The sequence below is a fragment of the Oreochromis niloticus genome, unplaced genomic scaffold, assembly GCF_001858045.2.
Source record: "Oreochromis niloticus isolate F11D_XX unplaced genomic scaffold, O_niloticus_UMD_NMBU tig00000734_pilon, whole genome shotgun sequence".
Taxonomy (NCBI): Eukaryota; Metazoa; Chordata; class Actinopteri; order Cichliformes; family Cichlidae; genus Oreochromis; species Oreochromis niloticus.
Genome location: NW_020327228.1, coordinates 164,865 through 186,567, shown reverse-complemented (window position 1 = coordinate 186,567; position 21,703 = coordinate 164,865). Strand labels below are relative to the sequence as shown.

Here is a 21,703-nt window from a genome sequence, read left to right as displayed (position 1 = left end):
CTTTCATATCAAAAATCCTTGAAAGAGTAGTTGTCAAACAGCTAACTGATCATCTGCAGAGGAATGGCTTATTTGAAGAGTTTCAGTCAGGTTTCAGAGCTCATCACAGCACAGAAACAGCTTTAGTGAAGGTTACAAATGATCTTCTTATGGCCTCTGACAGTGGACTCATCTCTGTGCTTGTCCTGCTAGACCTCAGTTCTGCGTTCGATACTGTTGACCATAATATCCTATTAGAGCGATTAGAACATGCTGTAGGTATTACAGGTACTGCACTGCAGTGGTTTGTATCATATCTATCTAATAGACTCCAATTTGTACATGTAAATGGAGCGTCCTCTTCACACACTAAGGTCAATTATGGTGTTCCACAGGGTTCAGTGCTAGGACCAATTCTGTTTACATTATACATGCTTCCCTTAGGCAGCATTATTAGAAGACATAGCATAAATTTTCACTGCTATGCAGATGACACGCAGCTCTATCTATCCATGAAGCCAGGTAACACACACCAATTAGTTAAACTGCAGGAATGTCTTAAAGACATAAAGACCTGGATGGCCGCTAACTTTCTGCTTCTTAATTCAGATAAAACTGAGGTTATTGTACTCGGCCCTGAAAATCTTAGAAATATGGTATCTAAGCAGATTCTTACTCTGGATGGCATTACCTTGGCCTCCAGTAACACTGTGAGGAACCTTGGAGTCATTTTTGACCAGGACATGTCCTTTAACGCACATATTAAACAAATATGTAAGACTGCTTTCTTCCATTTGCGCAACATCTCTAAAATTAGAAATATCATGTCTCAGAGTGATGCTGAAAAACTAGTTCATGCATTTATTACTTCCAGGCTGGACTACTGTAATTCACTATTATCAGGATGTCCTAAAAACTCGCTGAAAAGCCTTCAGCTGATCCAAAATGCTGCAGCAAGAGTCCTGACAGGGACTAGAAAGAGAGAGCATATTTCTCCTGTTTTGGCTTCCCTTCATTGGCTTCCTGTTAAATCCAGAATTGAATTCAAAATCCTGCTCCTCACATACAAGGTCTTAAATAATCAGGCCCCATCTTATCTTAATGACCTTGTAGTACCATATCACCCTATTAGAGCACTTCGCTCTCGCTCTGCAGGCCTACTTGTTGTTCCTAGAGTATTTAAAAGTAGAATGGGAGGCAGAGCCTTCAGTTTTCAGGCCCCTCTTCTGTGGAACCAACTTCCAGTTTGGATTCGGGAGACAGACACTATCTCTACTTTCAAGATTAGGCTTAAAACTTTCCTTTTTGCTAAAGCATATAGTTAGGGCTGGACCAGGTGACCCTGAATCCTCCCTTAGTTATGCAGCAATAGACGTAGGCTGCCGGGGATTCCCATGATGCATTGAGTTTTTCCCTTCCAGTCACCTTTCTCACTCACTATGTGTTAATAGACCTCTCTACATCGAATCATATCTGTTATTAAACTCTGTCTCTCTTCCACAGCATGTCTTTATCCTGTTTTTCTTCTTTCACCCCAACCGGTCGCAGCAGATGGCCCCGCCCCTCCCTGAGCCTGGTTCTGCTGGAGGTTTCTTCCTGTTAAAAGGGAGTTTTTCCTTCCCACTGTCGCCAAAGTGCTTGCTCATAGGGGGTCATATGATTGTTGGGTTTTTCTCTGTATTTGTTATTGTGCTATCTACTGTACAATATAAAGTGCCTTGAGGCGACTTTTGTTGTGATTTGGCGCTATATAAATAAAATTGAATTGAATTGAATTGTTCTCCAGAGTGGGAAATCATTTTATAAAATGTTACGGGTTCGAAATTGAGGATGAGAGCAAAACAATGATAGTCCAGAAGAGGTCGTTCAAACAATTGATTTTAATGCACGCAGCGTGGAGAGGTGTAAACTGCAAAACAGTTGTACATCTCTACCCAAAATACACTCTAGATTGCTTTTATAACATCAGGGTATTGTAACACCCCTTCTTGCGTTTACAAGCACATAATTTGCATGTACAGAACATTCATGTATTTTAAGAATTAAATGCAAACACAGAGGTTCCTCCTTGTGGCATACTCTTAAGAATATGGTGATGACCTAAGGCCTTTGAGGTCACCATGGACTGGACATCCTTCCGTCACCTGTAACTAAGCAAACTCAAATGCCACAAGAAGCTGAATACATTCAGGCCTTTGCTCAGCTACTATTTTACTCTAACAATATACTCAGCCTATGAGTTATGATATATATATATATTAACTCAATCATTTTGAAGTAGTTATAACTGCACCTGTAATAAACATGTTAATATTTGATTATGATAACCCCTATAATATAAATTATAACATAATGCCAGCAGCTTCAATAAACGCTTTGATAAAATGATAATTAATGCAATGATAAGATGATGGTTATGTAAAATAATCCCTGTAATTCCACAATTCCCTCTTTTGACGTCTTCCAAAGACGTCACTACACCATTCCCAGGTCCACTACCTTCGCTCTGACCCTCTCTCTGCTACACCTTACTAACCTACTGTGTTCGTCTAAGGTTCCTGTCATTATTCAAAGTTGGTTCCCAATATCATATCAGGCAAAATCACAAACCCTACTGCCACGTCTGCTTTGTTAAGCTCTTCAGTTAGACTCTGTACCGGTTTGCCAATCTGTGTGTACATGCCTCTACACTTTTAATGTCTAAATGCACATCTGGATGTATGTGCACTTGTATGTCTATCTGCATCTATGAGTCAATCATTTTTCAGATATAAGGCGTTAAAGTGAAGAATGTTTCCTGACTATTAACTCCTGATACTGGAGGGACTTTCCGGGTTGCCCAACCTCTTAGGTTTGGCCTTTTACACTTTTACTAAAGAAATTTTAACAGAGCCCAAAGAGATTTTTATTTTGCTCCTGTGCTTGACAGGTTAAGGGAAGTTGTTTTTTTTGTTTTGTTTTGACATTTTTCCCTTCTGTGTGTGTGTGTGTCTACATAAGTAAGCATATTATAATCAACATAAGATCCCTGGTTTGCAAATTATTTTCTACCCCCACTGCAGGGCAACATCCTGCATCATGTGGTGGTGAGTCTATGTTGGCTAGTTTAATGCAGATATGTAACAGTTGCTTGATTGCATGGCCCACTCAGAGTTGCGCAGTTTCAATGTATGTGGAGAGTTCAATACACATTTCTTGGCTAATTATTAAACCATTGAGGTGCCATTTAGAATAACTATGAAAACCCCCATATATACATATATATATCAATATCAAGCACATATCTACACTTAAACACACACTCAACCATTTCTCCTTCACTTGTTTAAAATACTCGTCCAGTCTCAGCACACCCCAACAGCAGATCTCTTCATGAGACCATCTTCAGGTTCATTTTCTAACTTGGTCCTCCTGACTTGAGTTCTTGTTTTTTCTACAGTTTTTCTATGGAAATCAACCCACTTTTTCACAGTTTAAACATAGGTTACTCACATTTCTAGCCTGATTGTTTTGAAATCAAACATTACATTTGATTTCACTTATATATTATCATGTTCTGGGCTCTATCCATTATATTAACTTTATTTAATCTCAATACTCTTTATGTGTGTGAGCAACACTTTTAGCTTTATTAAACACAACCTGAGTAAAATACACACCATCCCCCTGTCAGCCTAAATCTCCGCTAAAAAGCGCACTTCAAAGTTTTCTATCTGGATTTACGCCTCTTTTGGCTTCAAGCATATACATAACATGCGAAAATTACTGTTAATGCCCATTAGACAAGTTTCCATTATCTACAACATTTTGTTTCACCCGGCTCACCCTCACACATTTCCTGTTCACTTATTGCATATTTATCTTTAACACCATTTACCTCAGTAGTTGCTAAGCAGAAACAAAGCAACCTGTGGTCCACCTTTACCCTGTAAAATAAACCCCTGTCATGTTTGTGTCTGTAAGCATGTTTTGCATTCATTCCTTACACTCCCCGCCATTCCTGCAAGTTAGGAGCTGTAAAGTTGAAAGCTGCATCAAGTCCAGGCCTCTGGCCTGGCCTATATATTAATCATGTGTGTTTGTAAGCGTGCATGCAATTAACCTGCTATGTTCTCATCTTCCCTCAACATGTATCACCTGGACACTCTCACCAGTGAAGCTTAAAACCCTTTTGGACGGAACATCAACTCTAAACAAGCACAGTTATGCATTGTGTATAAAATGAACTCAACCTGTCCTATATTATTTTGGCAGCCCCTGCTGCATGCTGTGCGCATTTAGGGTGCCTTGCTTCTGTTGGACTCAACCTTATGCTAACCTACATAAGTACCTGTCTTAAGAGCGACCTCTGCACAGCTCAGACGCCAGTTGCAAGAGCTCTCTAACATTAGAATCATCAACTGTGACTTATATAGTGTTATTTCGGTACTTTATACTTCACACATTTTCAACGTTGTTTATATCGGAAGTTCCTCTTTTTGTGTCTATATTTATTAATATGCCTTGTGCACTACAGCTTCCTGTTTTTCAGTCTGGCTGAGCACTTGTTTGTGAGTAAAAACTGGCCTCTACAAGCCTTCATCATTAACGTACATAAAACAAGATAATGAGCAAATACACATTACAAATGCTTCATATATACAGAGAAAAACCCAATAATCCACATTTCACTATTTTGTTCTTTGGTTCAGATTTGGATTCTGTATTGTTCTTTATTTGTTATTATTTATATTCAGATTGTTTTTGCTAGTCTTGGTTTGTTGTTGTCTGTTTGGGAGCTGACATAGTCTCTATAAATAAGCTTCTTTTGGTGAAGTAGCATCAGGAGAGAAGCTCCAGAGAGGCATCTTCCATGTTAAACACTAAACTATAACAAAAGAGATCTTCTCAACGTGTTGTATATTTTTAATATTTCCTTATTATTTTGTCATAAAATAAATCAACCAAATAACTTAAGCTGTGTGACAGCACCTTGCGTTTACACCAGGCTGTGAGCTGCCCTGAAGCTACACCCCCTTTTACCCCATGTACTTTCTCAATCTTAGTTTAAACTATTCCTGACCGTCCCCTTCTCTCATCTGATCATCTCAAGTACGTCCTGTACCAAATTTGCTTCCTCTTTTCAAGTCCCACATTTAATTACAAGCTCTAACACATTTGCCCTATCTGGCTGTTCCGACGTGTTTCCTGTCAACTTAACAGAATTATTCTCAAAACTCGGAGCTTAGGTTCCCCTTTCCTAAGTCTGTATGTTCTACAAGAGAGCAAGTCGGTAAACAAGTTTATCATCACAAAGGTTATTAGGTAAAGGTCACGTAGACATTTGCTTAGTAACCCTAAAAGAACACATTTCATATAGCTAATCGCATATATTACCACCCCCCTTTTTGTGACACATCTCATGTGTTACAAACTCAAAATCCTTCACTCAGGTTAGGCAATTAAAAGAAAAGTTTAGTCCTATCATATTATGTATAAATGCTCCGGAGCTTAAACCTGTGTTTAAGGAATGAAATCAAATTAATCATCATGTCAAATCCTTTCTTGGCTCCATCCACAGCCTGCATCCTTGAAACGTCCTAGAAACAAAAACCTGTGTGTTAACCAGAACTTCACATTTCATACTCAGTTTTTCCTCACTTATGATCCAACCTGTATTATAAAAAAGAAAACTTAAAACAGAAAAGTTATCAGTCATGTGTCCAACCTTAGTCCAGTCTTTATCTCAGTGTCCAGTCGGTCCAACCTATGGTCTGCCTCGTCCGTCCAGTCACCATCCATTTACACACATTCACTCATACGCATTAACATCAGGTATTGCTGACAGTGGAGACTATCTCGCAAATATTCAGTCTTCACTCTCAGCAACATCAACTCATTTATTTGTTTTACTTTGTTTTTAAGAAAATAGTTCTTTCTGCTTTTAGACTGGATTGGCTCGCGGCAATCCTTTTAGACAGAGACTTAGCCTTCTCCTCTGCCCATTGTAATCTGGAGAAGGTCACCGAGAATTTTCAGCGCTGTTATCCACTCTTTTGCAGGCCTGCTTAGAACAAAAATGAGAAAAAAGAGAGCTGAGTATTAGCTCATCAAAGTACAAAACAAAATCACCTGACAGGTTTTTTCTTTATAAGTGCACTGTTACAAAACCCCTTAAACATGTCCATGTTTATTAAAACTCCCTCTTTAAAATAAAACAACAACCTCAAAATTCTTCAAGAATCTTAAATTTCACCCATACCACACACCCAAAACGTAAAAAGCTTCACCGTTTTGTACACAACATCCCCCTTTACGCACTTTACCAAACTCACATTCAACCTAACAAATAAGCACGTTCTCACAATATGTCAACACCAATTTAAAACCTCTTAACCAAATTTTCAGCTCTGAACAATCTACCCCTCCTTTAAGGCCTCAATCACACACACACAGCAAGCTCCTCTGTCCACATTCACACGAGCTCTCAAACTTTTTTGCATACTCAGCCATATCTCAACAATTTAACTTGGCAAGAGAAATACTTTTTTAAACCTCATGCCACTATTCAATTATTTTCATTTTCTTTCTATACTAATCACTTGTTTTGATCAATCAGTGCAAGAGCACTCCTAAGTCACCCTTTTAAAAACTGCTTTAATACTTTTCTTGTGTTTTTTCCATCTTTTTTAAATCTTTCCATCAATTGTATTAACCATTCACACCATTCTCTCACTCATACAAGCAGCAAGCAGATCTTCATTGCATATGCTTATGTTCTTAGCCAGGTTTTAAATCAATGTCTCTATGCATCAAGCTTTGATTAGACAAGCTTCATGAGCTTGTCTTTGTACGGTTAATGCATTTTCTGTTTGTGTGTGGTATTTTGCATCTATGGCTTCGCAGTCTGTCAGACACCTTTCCACCCCTCCAGTTAAACAGTCAGTTTTCTCCTTCCTCGAATTACTAACCCTCTGTTTTGATTTCTCACCTTAAATTACCGCCCTCCTGGTCTTCAGCCAGGAGCTAGGGCTTGCTTTTCAGGTTCCTGGACACCTCATTCTGTGAACAATTCCACCAGAAACTTGCCTTAACTTATCCATTCATGTCAACCTGTACTTTCGTCCGACTCCTGCATCTGGAGAAATAACAAACTAAAACATTTTCATTATTATGACGGACGCCTAAACGACCCATTTCTCTTTTCTATTCAAAAATACCAATTATGCCATGTATGTAAGCGTGTTCTTCCTTGCGTTATGTGGTCATGTAAATGCAGTGTAAGCTGTTTTCTTCATTGCATCCTTATGTATTCATTGCATTTTCATGTATTCATATTTAATTAATGCATCTTTTCACTGAGCTCTACATTCAAACTATCTCACTTCTGATTCGTTTCAAAAATAATCTCACATGTAACAATTTGTATGTGTGTTTTCTATTCATTAAGGTAATGACAATTATTTCTTTCATTATTCTTACCTTTTCTAATGTTTACGTCTTTGTTATGCTGTGGTGGACATCCCTAAACAATTCATGAGTTCAGGTTTCAATTTTTCAATCCAATTATATCCTATATTCTCGCAGTCAAACTCGTCCAGCTTCATCTCTCACTGGTCCTCTCTGCACAATGTCCTGTTCGGGCTTCAAAGCTCCAGCAAACACAGTCTCAACTCAGCTGTTGTCTTCTTCTCTGTTTCTTCTCCAGTCTTCTCTTCCAAAATTACTTCAAGCATGGCAAATATGACAGTCAATGTCCAGTGCTCTACCACAATTCTTTATCCCACTGTTCAACTGCCCAGCCTGTATTTTCACAGTACATGTTGCAGTACTCTTACATGCTGCTGCTGGTCGTCAGTCGTCATCAGTGTTACTGGATCAGTGGCACTGTCGTTTGCCTGCTGTATTCAAGTCCACGATGTTCTATCGGTCTTCATCAGGCGATTGACTGTCCTTTGAACTTCTTCTCCGCTTCAGGGACAAAGTGAGAGATCCAGCCGCACAATTTCGAGCCAAAGACTGGCTTATTTTCTCCCAATTCTTTTAATCTACTTTTCTGCTGCTGAACTCAAGGTTCCAATGTTGAGAGAGTCCACCTGTATTGACACACTAAAGCATACAATTAGTATTATATTCATTTTTCTTAAAGGCTTCATTTGCTTCATGGGCCTCATCTGTCTCTCTGTGTTCTTTCTGTACACACTCAGTTCCTTTTATGGGCATGCGTTTCCTGTCCCACACACACTCACATACTTCCTGTTGCAGCAACCTCCACCGAGACTTCCTGCAAGCAACAGTTAGACTCTGTCTCCCTTTGAATTTTCACAGTCTACAAACAATCAGTAATTCTACTAAATCTTGATCTAAAATCAATATGCCTTCATTTCACTCACACACATTTTAATAGCGCTCTTTCACACATCAGGACAACTAACACTTCTCCACACACATCACCATTCTTTAGGTCAGTTTTGTAGCATCAGTCACACAATAATTTCTTGAGTGGGTGTACTAAGTGCATATACTTATGTGTTTTTAAACAGAAAAATAAACTCAACCTCTCATAACATCACTAAAAGTCAAATATCTTCATAGACCCAAAGTGAACATATTATTTCCCTAGTCAAAAGTCAAACCGTTACTCACAGTAATTTAATCTAACAGCCTCTGTGTTTTGAAACTAAAAAGAGGAAGGAACAGCGCCTTTTATTTAAACTGCGCATGTTGTCACTCAACAACACACACACAGAAAATGTAACTGTATATATTATCTCAAACTGAAACAAAACCCATCTAAAAATCCTAAAACATCTTACTTCGACACCCCAAAACACACATCGCTTACAGACATCTTTATTAATTAAATTATCTCAAATTCAATTTCACTTCTCAGAACCCAGGTAACGGTCTTAAGTATCAACCGTTTATGTATCCTATCTCAAAACCCCGCAAAAGTCATACAGTCATGGCAAGAAATAAAACTTTACTTACAATATTGTGATAAACAAATCCAGCGTCTTAAATACAGCCCTCAGCAATGTCTAGCAGTCTCTATAAACTTCCTCATACTCTATTGACCTCTCAGCTGCCTTATTTGCATTCTCTCACACACACACAATCTAAAAATAATACCAGCCTGACTCACAGACTCAGACAAGTCTCTTAATATATTTACACAGACGTCCTATGATTACAACTGCACAGATTTTAGGCCTCTCATTTCAAAACCTACACAATTTAGACAATTTTTAAGTTAACCCTCCAAGGGACAAACTCCCTGAGTTTTTTGTGATCAATTTAACCAGTCTCGGCCCCGGGCCGTGGTCAAATATCTAAGACCCTACACAATTTAAAAGCATCAATCAACTCAACCCCTGCCGAAAAGCTCTGTTTTGGGGACATTTCACATCCCAGGCTTCCCCGAAGTTTTAAGTTAAAAGTTACACGCCCGAAACCCGGTTTCTACTGACCAAAAAAGTGCAAACCACCGTCCCGGACGGTAAACTGACCCAGTCAGTAGCTATTTTGGACCGTCCTCAGTTGTCCACGATTGCCAATCGAACTATCCCGTCCAACGGAAAATCCTGAGCGTCCCCAGGAAATTGGGAGCGTCACCTCCGAACAATGCACTTGTTAGACTCCCAGAGTCCCGTTCTATACAATTTAATTATTTTGAAGACACCCCGAAAATCACCAACCCACCATATCGGTGTCCAAGCCCGGCTTTATATTCAATTGAGACTTTAATGTCACAAACTTCACCAATTACCTATTATTCTAAATTCTCTTTATTCTAAATCCTCTTTATTCTAAATCCTCTTTATTCTTATTCCTTTGGGACTTTAACCCGGTACCTTTAGTGAGACTCTAACTCACTTTTACTTATAACTTATCATTACTTCAACTTCAACTTCTCATGAGATTTTCACCAAAATCAAAACAGACCTTTACCAGTAATTTTCAGTGAGTAGACTTTCAATTTTGTCAGATCCAATTCAGCACTGTTTGGAAATAATTCAACAGGTAGTGCCTTACCTTTGAATAAGCCGGCTTATGTCCACTCACTTCGACCACTGACTCGTGTCTGCCTGTTTGAGCACCTTGGACCCTCTCAGTCTCATTCTCCAACTCTCTCTACTCAACCTCGGCCAATGCACCAAATGTTACGGGTTCGAAATTGAGGATGAGAGCAAAACAATGATAGTCCAGAAGAGGTCGTTCAAACAATTGATTTTAATGCACGCAGCGTGGAGAGGTGTAAACTGCAAAACAGTTGTACATCTCTACCCAAAATACACTCTAGATTGCTTTTATAACATCAGGGTATTGTAACGCCCCTTCTTGCGTTTACAAGCACATAATTTGCATGTACAGAACATTCATGTATTTTAAGAATTAAATGCAAACACAGAAGTTCCTCCTTGTGGCATACTCTTAAGAATATGGTGATGACCTAAGGCCTTTGAGGTCACCATGGACTGGACATCCTTCCGTCACCTGTAACTAAGCAAACTCAAATGCCACAAGAAGCTGAATACATTCAGGCCTTTGCTCAGCTACTATTTTACTCTAACAATATACTCAGCCTATGAGTTATGATATATATATATATTAACTCAATCATTTTGAAGTAGTTATAACTGCACCTGTAATAAACATGTTAATATTTGATTATGATAACCCCTATAATATAAATTATAACATAATGCCAGCAGCTTCAATAAACGCTTCGATAAAATGATAATTAATGCAATGATAAGATGATGGTTATGTAAAATAATCCCTGTAATTCCACAAAAACCAGTAGCTTTACATAAGTTTAACAGTCAGTGGGTGTGTGGGAGGATTTTCCTGAACAGAGCAGAGAAGAAGTGTTAAAAACTAACAGGTCACAGTTAAAAACTGTGAGATTCCAGCACAGACGAGAAAACCTTTCTGTTTCCATCACAGTTTAAGATTTTTCCTGTTTGTCAGAAACAAACTAAAAAAGTGCAAAAACACTAAAAACTGACACCAGTATAAAGCTTATAGTTCTCTTACAGTGTTACCTGACATATAAAACGTATTCTTCCAGTATGTGCAGCTTGTGGTGTTGCTATATAGTCTCTTTTCCATCCAAGAAACAAGTTTCACTGCAAAATTAAGCATCAAATTTCACTATATTCACCCAAACAGATCCACAGAGGACGCATCACCCACGTCCTGCACACCACTCTCAGCCATGTGGACAAATAAACAGTAACTATGTGAGACTGCTGTTTGTAGATTACAGTTCAGCATTTAAACACAACAGTGCTCGGCAGACTGTTCACAACAGTAAAATACACACCTGCCAAGAACAAGCTGCAAGTGTCAAACACTGATGTGATATCAGAAGCAAACATTACCATGTACATCATCACACGCTGCCTACAAACACTCAGTTTACCTGCACAGGTCCTGTTACAGCTGCACTTTCAAACTGGAGGCAGAATTATTTCACAATCAGAATATTTTATTAATCCCTGAGGAGATTATGAGTTACAGCTGCTCCAAGACAGTAACAGATGAAACTATTTACATATACAATATGTTACAGAGTTTACAAATTTAGGAAAGAGCAGTAATATATACAAATCACTGAATTATAAATATAAAATATTTACAAAGGTGATTATAAATAAATATCAAGAATACTGACAAAGAATATTACAGAGGTGGAATATATATGATTGGACTCCAACCTGTGAACGTTGTCATTTTATTTGTTTTTTGTGTAAAAAGGTGTAACTACAGTGTTTACAGTGTGTTAGATGGAGGAGTTGTACAGGGAGATGGTCACAGGCTGGAATGATTTCCTGTGTTGTTCAGTGGTGCATTATGGGTAATCTCAGTCTCTCACTGAACCTGTTCCTGTGGCCAGCCAGCATGTCATGGAGTGGGTGGGAGGTGTTATCCATTATTGTCCTTATCTTGGACAACATCCACCTCTCAGACACCACCTAACAGAGTCCAGCTCCATCCCCACAACATTACTGGTCTTGTGGATCAGTTTATTGAGTCTGTTGGTGTCTGTGACCCTCAGCCTGCAGCAGCACTGACAGCACTGAGCACAACAGACTCACAGAAAAACATTCAGATGCTGCTCTGGCCCACTCTCTGTCTGTAAGCGTCCCAGCCCGACTTTCTGTACAACTCTGCAGCTTCCGCCCTATCAGAGGCTGCCAAAATGCCTCGTCCCACAATGATGACATCAGAGCCTTTGTTGTAGACAACTTCCTCTGGAGTGGTGTACTGCTGGCCCAGCAGATCTCCTGTAAGGGGGGAAGGAGACCGAGAGAAGGGAAATGGGGTTAAAGGGGGAGACTGCTGCAGACTTTGGGAGATTAGCAATAGCTATAGCTAGTTTGATGTACTACAGCACCACCCTGTGGTAGAAATGAGTCGTGGCACAAAGCAGACTTCAAGGTTGTCTGAGGTGCAGTTTGGCCTGAACTTTACAAAAACAGAACGACTTCACACAAATCTCTGAATCTCCTGATCAGACGGTGCAGGCTTCACCTTCAGCTGTACAGACTGTGTAGGATGGGGCTCCACGAGTTACAACAACAAAGGATGTATCACTAAAAGCATGCACTGTGTATTCATGTGTCTTCACTCGGGGGGTTTCATATCAACACTGTGTGCACACCTCACTTTGTAGTTCTTCTAGTGTGAATTTATGAATAAAAGTGAAAATGTTCAACAGAAGCAGTCAGATTTACCTCCAGCCTGCATCTGCACCCCGGGGGTCATGTGGATGAACTCTGGCCTCTCTGTGAGCTTGGAGCCACAGATAAACCCCATCACAAAGTCCGAGTGCTCCTCTGCCATTTGCACCTGTGCAACACAAAACAGCTGTAAGCTGAAAAGAACACAAAGCACATGTAAACAAACTGAGAACAAGTCCCACACAGATGTGCTCACCGCAGCCTTTGTGTATTCACCAGCAGCCAGTGATCCCTGGGAGCTCATCTGAGCTATGAGCAAACAGCCTCGGCCCGGAGGCTTTCCTGCAGCGCTCAGACCTTTCTGAGTCAGTAACGGTTCCCTTGAGGCAAATCAAAACTGGTTTAACGAGGGCCAAATGGAGCAGAAACAAAATTCACCCCAAAACAAAAAAGCAGATTTGCTTCCCTGCTGTGAGGCTGCCATATATGGAGAGTCGTCTTCCTGCAGTTTCAGTCATTACCAAGCTGCTTCTCAGATTACACTTAGTCCCGCCCCTCAGCACACAGCTTAAGCCACTGGTGAGGCAGCTTTTCAGCATGAAGGCGTTGCTTTCAGGCTTAACTGCCTGGTTTCCTAGGGAACCGTGCAGCAGACAGGCTGGGCGGAAAAGCGTTTCCGGGTCGGCTCAAACTTGGAGAGAGGAGCAGAGAGACAAAGAGGGGGTGATAGTGAGGTGGGGGAGGGTGAAGGCTCAGTGGAGAGGCAGTGGGGGGAGGCTGAGGTGCTGGCTCTACTCTCAGTGTGGGACCAGGGTGGACAACAGCACGTAGTAGAGAGCAGAAGCACATTTGAGGTGATTTCAGAGCGTCTGAGGAGGCTCAGTGTTGTGCGCAGCTGGAAGGAGTCTCAGCTAATACAGAAGCATGAGACTTCAGAGCAAGAAGCCTGATGCAGGCACGTCAGTGAACTACAGCGCAGGAGTGGAAGAAAGGCCGCTGGAAAGGCCACAGGAGGAAGAAGGTGTGGATAAGCAAAGAAGAATCTACCCAGTCCAGCAAGGTAAATGTGTTCAACACCAACTGTACTAATGATGATAACATGACTTTGTTCACTTTGGGAAAAAACAAAAACTAGCATCCAAGGATAAAGCTTGCTTGTGCTAAAAACTCAGACACTTACATGAACCTCCTAAGACCTGAACTCTTCCATGGCATGCATTTGTAATTTCTCTTTGATATTTGGGCTGATTGGGATCTGTTGAATGTAAAAACAAAGAATTATCAGAATGATTTTTTTTTTTTTTACCTGATTTTTGTTTCTAAGAAAAATGAGAGCCACATATGAGGAGAAGAGTAGCAGTATAATGTCCTGGGAGGTGGATATCAGGCCCTTGTAGAGCAAAATTGAGTATTTTGGTCTAAATAACCTAAAATGTGATGTCCATGTATGTGGATCCTCGAAGGTTAAAGTTTCTTTTTTTTTAAATCACCATTTAGCCAAAAATGACAATGTCTTCATGTTTGCACAGGGATAAAGACTCAATTTCATTTTGCTGTTTCTGACTCTATGAATGTTGCTGAAGAGGGAATCCGCCACTGGACAGATGATGAAGTAAGAGCGCTGCTGTGCGTCTGGGCCGACCGCAACATTCGGGAACGTTTGAAAAGCACGCTGCGCAACAAATCCATTTTCCAAGAGATGGCTCAGCAGATGCAAAGAAAATATGGGGTGATACGCGACTGGAGACAATGCCGTACAAAATACAAGAATTTGAAATATGACTATAAGATTGCTAAAAGTGCACACGCTGCAGGAGGCAGCAGTGCAGGAAGCCTGGGGAAGTACATGAAGTTTTTTGATGAAGTGGAAGCTGTTTTACTGGACAAAGGACTGGAAAATGGGAGCATGGAGATGCAGAAGAGACTGTATGATGGTGAATTGGAAGCAGGGAGGCTACAAACACCAGCAGGCCACACGGGGCAGATAACAGGCTCTGAGAGGGAGGTGGTCATCGACATGGATGATGGTAAGCATCAAGTTTGCAAGCAGTTGTTTTAGATTCAAGACTCCATGAAAATAATTTTCTTATTTTTCCTTATTTAAGATGACAACAGTGACGATTGCAACATGGACGGAGAAATGGAAATAAAGAGAGAGAGAAGTTCAGGTTTGCCAACAAAGAAAAGAATCTGCCACCTGTGGAGTTTAGCTGCATATGTAAGCTTTTCCTTCCATATCTGTTCTTTTATTCCAGATGCCCATCGAGCACACACAGACTCCAGCTTTGACCAAGTGGTCACAGTGTCGGACGCTGGTCGAAACTGGAGCGACCAAGAGGTGCGAGCCCTGATCCAAGTCTGGTCCGATGAGCGCATACGCAGGAAGCTGGAGAGCTCAACCAGAAAGAGGGACATCTTTGTCCAGATCTCGAGCAGGTTGCTGCAGCAAGGCATTGATCGTGACTGGAAACAGTGTCACACTAAGTACAGGAACCTCAAGTATCTCTACAGGTCCCTCCAAAGGGGCAAGACTGATGAAGCTGACCCGAGATGCCTCATGAGGTTCTACGAAGAAGTGGACTCCATTATGAATCAGAGGACTGACGACTCTCTGCAAGAACCAGGAGCAGATTCAGACAGACTTACAATATCTGACAACTGTGATGAGAAAAATAAGGTGGACGGCAACTTGGCAAACACGAGGAGAGCTGTGGAGGACAAAACCTGCACCTCTGATTCTGACTTATCAGTAACCATCGAGGCATCAAACACTTACGAGTCAGAGCGGCATAAAATCAAGGAGCATCGTTTGGATCAAGAACACATGTTGATGAGTGAGCAGATCATTTAATCATCATTATCTTCAGTATGAATTAGATCAAAAGGTTACACAATGCTTTCAGTGGTCAGTTACAATGAGTGATAACCAAGCAGGAACACCACGGACAGCCAAAAACAAATGTTTGGGGTTTTTTGTCCCTTAAAACATTTCTTAAAAACTTATATCAACAAAAGATATTAGTTAGTATTTTAATTCAAACCTTAAAATCTACAGAGAAATTGTGGTTCAGTAAACTGACCCTTTAACACTGAATAGACTTGAAGTTAGAGGGAAATAAATATTATTTTCAAACTACCAACTTTCCAGTCAGTAAACAACTTGGTCCAACTTGAGCTGCAGCCACACAGGAAGTGGTTTTAAGATGTGTTTTATTTAAAAATGAGTCTCGAGGTGGTCGTAAGCCAGTCTTACTTTGTTTAGCACCAAGACATTTCTTTTCTTTTGCAGCAAAGAAGCATATCTATATCTGTTTTTGTAATCACCTTAAATATTATAATTTTGCAGGTGCTTCTGAGAGTGAGGTCGATAAAGAGAATACTACTGCATCAAACAGAAGACTGAAGAGGAAAGCTGTGGATGAAGGTCTGAAATGTGTCTCCTTCTGAAATAATTAAATATGGATAAGAACATGGCTGTGAGCTAATACAATGCACAACTCGTGAAACCCTGTTAGGAGCTGACATGTTCCACTACTCGTACTTAAAAAGTACGTTAACCTTTGTCCTTCTTACTTCCAGACCCTGGACTGCACACATCAGTGAAAAAGCTGAACCCTCTTGGCCCTGTTGTTGCTGACAGACTGCACACCCAGTGTAAAGAAGAGCAGGACCATATCCCCATAATAAAGATCAACTCAGTCTGTTCAGTGGCCTCCCCTGCTCCATCGCCACAGGTAACATTCACTGATCTCATGTGACCATTACAAAACTGACGTATTCTTAGACATAAAAGAACCCACACCAGCGTTTATTAAAACTACCCCAACTACTTGATTAATCGAGTGATAAATTATTATATAATAAGTTCATAATTTTTCAAATAAAAATGCCCAACATTAAAATTATAATTGTAAACTTTAACATGTTTAGATTTCAGATTGTTTCAGATTGCAAAAACAAAGATTAATTGATTAATGCAAATATTGTAAAGCCAAAAGCTGCAGCTCTATGATGTATGTTGGGCTGACGTTTATTAATCAAACCTGAGGAAAAGTTATGTCTTACGTGTTTTTCACTAATCCATGTTAGAAAATTCCAGAGAGTTGGTTTTGTTCATCTGGTCACAGGATCTTTAATGGGAGAAATGTTTCACTGCTTATCCAGGTGACTTCGTCAGTATCAGCTGACCACAACCTTAACAGTGCAGAACAGCTGCATAACAACTGAAACCAGCACCACTGACTAACAATGAGCCACCAGTTCAGTTTCAGGATCGTCAGTATGCAAACTGGTACCATGTGTACCAATCACATCACTGTAAGTTGATGAACAATCGTTCAGAGATGTCATCGCCTTTTCACATAACGGCTCCCCACTCAAACCAGGATGTGCACATCACCACTGAAAGAGTTGCCACTGGCCTGTAGGTGTAAACAGACCACAGCGTCCTGGCCTGATGAGCTAGCTCTTCTGTCCTGTGCAATCTGCTAACCTGTGGTTGTCTGGTTGACTTTCTAAATTCAATGTAATTGGGAAATAAAGAAAAATATATTAAACTGCAAGCTTGTAGAAGGAAACCAGGGTTTTGGTTCATGAAGACATTTCACCTCTCATGGGTGATGGATCGTTGACCCACACGGTTTCTATGCAGGTCATTAAGGGTCCCATCAGTTGAGCTGACGTGTGACTCAATGGGTTATTTGGGTCACATGACCTAAGGTGTGATTTCTATGTGGGACAGCTTCATGAACCAAAAACAAAGTCTAGCTGTCATCACATTAATAACTTCAAACTAGCCTGGTCTCAACAACTGTATCTTATATTTCATCAGAACCAAGAATGTGGCAATCATGTGACATCCTTACAGACAAGCTGCATGATAACATGTTGCTAACAACAGTGACACTTTAAAAGGCGATTTGTGTTCCCACGTTTTTCTTCTTTAAAAAAGAAACAAGTGCTGCCTGCTAGGAAATCAAATCCGGCTTTTATGTGCACAGACTAAAATGAAGCAATTCTTCTGTAAGTTCACTGGCGTGTTTTGTGATTTGTCTTTCAGGGCTGCTCAGGATCCACGAGCACCATGGCCTCCACCCCAGGTACTGCACGAGCCTTAATCTGCACTTTAGAGCTTCAGTTAGATGAGCATGTTTTAATTCTTTCCTTGTTTTCAGAGTTAAAAATCGGCCAGAAGCTCAATGAGGGCAAGACTAAACAGATTTTCGAGCTGGTGGACCAGCCGGGACTGGTTCTAGTCCAGTCTAAGGACCAGAACACAGCTGGGAACGCCGTGAGGAAAGATCAGATGGAGGGCAAAGCTGCCATTGCCAACAAAACCACGAGCTGCGTGTTCCAGCTGCTGCAGGAGTCTGGTGAGGTTTTTATTTCTGCAGAAGGTTTTGGAAACAACAGCTTGCATCAAAGGTTGATTCAGTGACTGGAAAAACTAAATCTCGTACATGAACAGAAATGATAATCATGCAATAATACTTCATGTATACAAATTCAATAAAATATAGTTTTTAATCTCAGATGTTGTAATTTGTCTGTGAGTTTGAGGTTGCTCTGATATCCACCCTTCTCTCCTCAGGCATTAAGACAGCCTTTGTTAAGCAGCACTCGGACACGGCGTTCATCGCAGCGCACTGCCAGATGATACCCATTGAGTGGGTGTGTCGCAGAGTGGCGACTGGATCTTTCCTCAAGAGGAATCCAGGAGTCAAAGAGGGCTACCGCTTTTCTCCTCTAAAGATGGAGATGTTCTTTAAAGTGAGTCTTGCAGGCGTGCAGTGATTCTCTCCGTGTGTTTTCAGTCTGAGTGTTGCAGCAAACTCATCACTGATTGTGTTTTTAGGATGATGCCAACAATGATCCTCAGTGGTCAGAGGAGCAGCTGCTGGAGGCCAAACTGTGTGTGGCTGGGCTCACTATTGGTCAGTGTGAGGTGGACATAATGAGTCGCAGCACTGTGGCCATTTTTGAGATGGTGGAGAAGGCCTGGGCCACTCAGAACTGCACCCTGGTGGACATGAAGGTAGCTGTGCAGCAGCGCCCCCTGCTGGTTAATGTCACATCTTGGTGCGATCACTTTTCTCCTGTAGCTGCAGCAGAACTACAACTAAGGACTTTTTCTTTGCTTATAGACTGAATTTGGCGTCAGTGTGAAAAGTGGAGAGATTGTGCTCGCTGACGTGATTGACAACGATTCATGGAGGCTTTGGCCAGCTGGAGATCGGAGCCAGCAAAAAGACAAACAGGTGATGGACTGACTTTGATTTATTTTCATGCTGATATGAAAAAAAGACACAAGCCTCAAACTTTTCTTTCCCCTTTGTAGGTTTACAGAGAGCTGAAGGAAGTGACCCCAGAGGCAATGCAGATGGTGAAGAGGAATTTTGAGTGGGTCTCTGAAAGGGTCAAGGTACAGCAAACAGATGCCTCTAATCTATTCTTGATCTTGTAGGAGTGTTTAGCTCTTTCTTTGCTTTGAACATCCAAACCAACAAACACTGTTTAACATCACAAAAGCCTGCAGCTGCTTTTGATGTCATTCAGGAAAAAACCAGCACAGCTGTACGATTTTTCTTTTGAGCAGGTAAAACTGACATAAAGTGATGATTCAATGGTTTCTGTGTGTCTACAGTTGCTGCTGGAGCCCCAGGCAAGCAGCAGGGTGGTGCTTTTAATGGGCTCCACCTCAGACGTGGCCCATTGTGAAAAGATAAGAAAGGCGTGCGCCTCCTACGGGATCCCCTGTGTCCTCAGAGTCAGCTCGGCACACAGGGGTCCAGATGAGACGCTGCGCATTAAAGCTGAATATGAAGGTGTGCTTTAATACTGACGTAACTGCGTCTTTATTCTGATCTGGGATTCTTTCTAATCGGATCATTTCTTTATGCTGTGTTGCAGGTGATGGCGTACCCACTGTGTTCGTGGCTGTGGCTGGGAGGAGTAACGGCCTCGGCCCAGTGATGTCTGGTAACACGGCTTACCCTGTGATCAGCTGCCCTCCTCTCACTCCAGACTGGGGACCACAAGATGTCTGGTCATCCCTCCGCATGCCAAGTGGTGAGCAGAGCTCTTTACTGTAACGTGCAGCGTTAATCATACGTGCTGTTTTTGCAGTTATTTATTTTTGTCCTGCAGGTCTCGGCTGCTCCACCGTGTTGTCTCCTGAAGCTTGTGCTCAGTTTGCAGCTCAGATCTTGGGGTTGAGGGACCACCTGGTGTGGTGCAAACTGAGGGCATCCATGCTCAACACCTGGGTGTCTCTCAGGCTGGCTGACAAGAAGTTCCAGGCCTGCAGCCTCTGAAGAGCCCAGCGTGCATCACACTGAACAAAAGAGCTTTGGTCCATTTAGCACCCTTGAAGCCAACTGCAGGACTGACAATGACACAATTCATTTCATTGAGGCCGAGTTTATAACATGGAACTGTTTCTAATAGATTTGTTATAGTTTCTCAATTTTAATAGAATTTTATGGAATGTTTTAATTTGTTTATTTATTTTTGCCTGCATGTTGTTGCTGCCTGTGTTTAATTGTGTCATTTTTGTAACTTGCTGCTGCCCATCGTCAGGTCTCCCTAAAAAAGGTTTTTGTTTCAGTGGGATCTTCCTGGTTGAATAAAAGTTCAATTACAAACATACTGTCTTTGTTTACTATGAAAACCCATTAACTGTAGATGTTTGTCACACACATGATTCGATGAAGGGACAGATAATTGAAGCCTGTATGTATTTCTGTGCTTCTTTAAGACACACAGAGCTTTTGGATCATAGCAGAAAAAGCAAAAAGTGGAATCAAAACATGTAAACAGTTTGTTGACGGTGGCTCACAGCACAGACACGTGGACAGGAAGTCGTGTCATGGAGCTTTCTTTTCTGACTCGATGCAATAAAACATTTAAATACTGGTATTCATGAATCTCATGATAATTTGGGGGTTTCCATGATTTCTTTCATCTCACTCAGTGCAGGAACTCATGAATACAGTCAAAACATCCTGTAAATATTAGTCTCAGGTTGGAAGAGATGTAACTAAAATCACGTTTATACACGGTTCTTTTTTTAAAAAAAAAATAGATGCTCCCCTGATGTGACTGGAAACAGTCGCACTGAGTACAAGAACCTCAAGTTTCTCTACAGGTCCCGTCAAAGGGACTGACTCATGAAGTGGACTCCATGATGAGTCACATGACTAACGGCTGCGAGACACAGGAGCAGCTGATTCAGGCACAGTTACAATATCAGCTGTGATGATGTGTCTTTAAAATCAAATCAATCTTCTATGTGTGATAAATATAAATATGTGTTTAACACTGTGTGTCTAAACTAATTCAGCACCACAGAGCTAATTACAGAAACATTTATCTGCTTCAAACAAACTCCCTGACTGTCCCCCACTGTCCTCGTCTTTGTGGGGGTGTTTGTGTGTGAGTCATGCTGTGTTTGTCACATACACAGCATCTTTATCCTAAAGTGATTATATGACAGACCGGGTGGCCGAGAGGCTTTGTGTGGTGAGAAAACAATAGTTATGTGAAAAATTAAGTGTTTGTTTTTAACTGTGTGTAGCTTCATTTGTTTATGCTGCTGTAAGAATAAAGTAACGTGTCTTTGAAGAAGTCGTTCTGACTGCTATGATTGATGCTTTGACAAAAGCTAATTTACATTTTTGCTTTACTTGGGAATGAAAATTCAATTTTTAAGCTACAAAATCCCAGAAATGTTATTACACCAAATAAATAATACATCTTAAACTATAGTGGACAGAATCCAAGGCTGGATTAAAAGCTGCTTGGCAAGATGGCTGCGTCTACATCAGCTCACATCTCACCCTGCTGTTTGTCATGTGCTTCATGGTGTTGTGATGTGAAGCTGTGCTCTCTGTGTAGACGAGTTTTTTGTTTTCTGTTCTCATGCTGACCTCCCACAAGCAGCCCAGTATGAGCAGAGGCCTCTTTTCCCCTCCTCCAGTTGCCCATTGAGTACATTTCAATGTTCTTCCAGTTACTTCCTGTCTCTGACCTGGTGTCTGCTATGCATGTATGGTCGG

The 21,703-nt window shown here is 41.0% G+C and overlaps 2 protein-coding genes across 3 annotated transcripts; one reads left to right on the top strand and one right to left on the bottom strand.

Annotated features, from left to right (window-relative positions):
* Window positions 1-11,928: 11,928 nt before the first annotated feature.
* On the bottom strand, window positions 11,929-13,130 carry LOC102078054 (uridine 5'-monophosphate synthase). Its single transcript, XM_005465896.4, has 3 exons — window positions 12,904-13,130; window positions 12,702-12,816; window positions 11,929-12,251 (listed from the first exon to the last, which is right to left on the bottom strand). Exons 1-3 carry the CDS (start codon window positions 12,949-12,951, stop codon window positions 12,073-12,075), a joined length of 342 nt encoding a protein of 113 aa, XP_005465953.1. The 5' UTR covers window positions 12,952-13,130; the 3' UTR covers window positions 11,929-12,072.
* Window positions 13,131-13,349: 219 nt separating this feature from the next.
* Window positions 13,350-20,278, top strand: LOC102078617 (uncharacterized). Of its 2 annotated transcripts, none has more exons than XM_019354524.2 (15): window positions 13,350-13,707; window positions 14,177-14,674; window positions 14,753-14,809; window positions 14,903-15,481; window positions 15,994-16,071; window positions 16,227-16,381; window positions 17,707-17,746; window positions 17,822-18,019; window positions 18,238-18,416; window positions 18,502-18,681; window positions 18,791-18,904; window positions 18,985-19,068; window positions 19,291-19,471; window positions 19,557-19,715; window positions 19,794-20,278. In XM_019354524.2, the coding sequence occupies exons 1-15, from the start codon at window positions 13,572-13,574 to the stop codon at window positions 19,958-19,960; spliced, it is 2,805 nt and encodes a 934-aa protein (XP_019210069.1). In that variant the 5' UTR covers window positions 13,350-13,571; the 3' UTR covers window positions 19,961-20,278. The 2 variants fall into 2 exon arrangements, with proteins under 2 accessions (XP_019210069.1, XP_019210068.1); XM_019354523.2 differs by having other exon boundaries at window positions 13,351-13,707; window positions 14,753-14,815.
* Window positions 20,279-21,703: the final 1,425 nt, after the last annotated feature.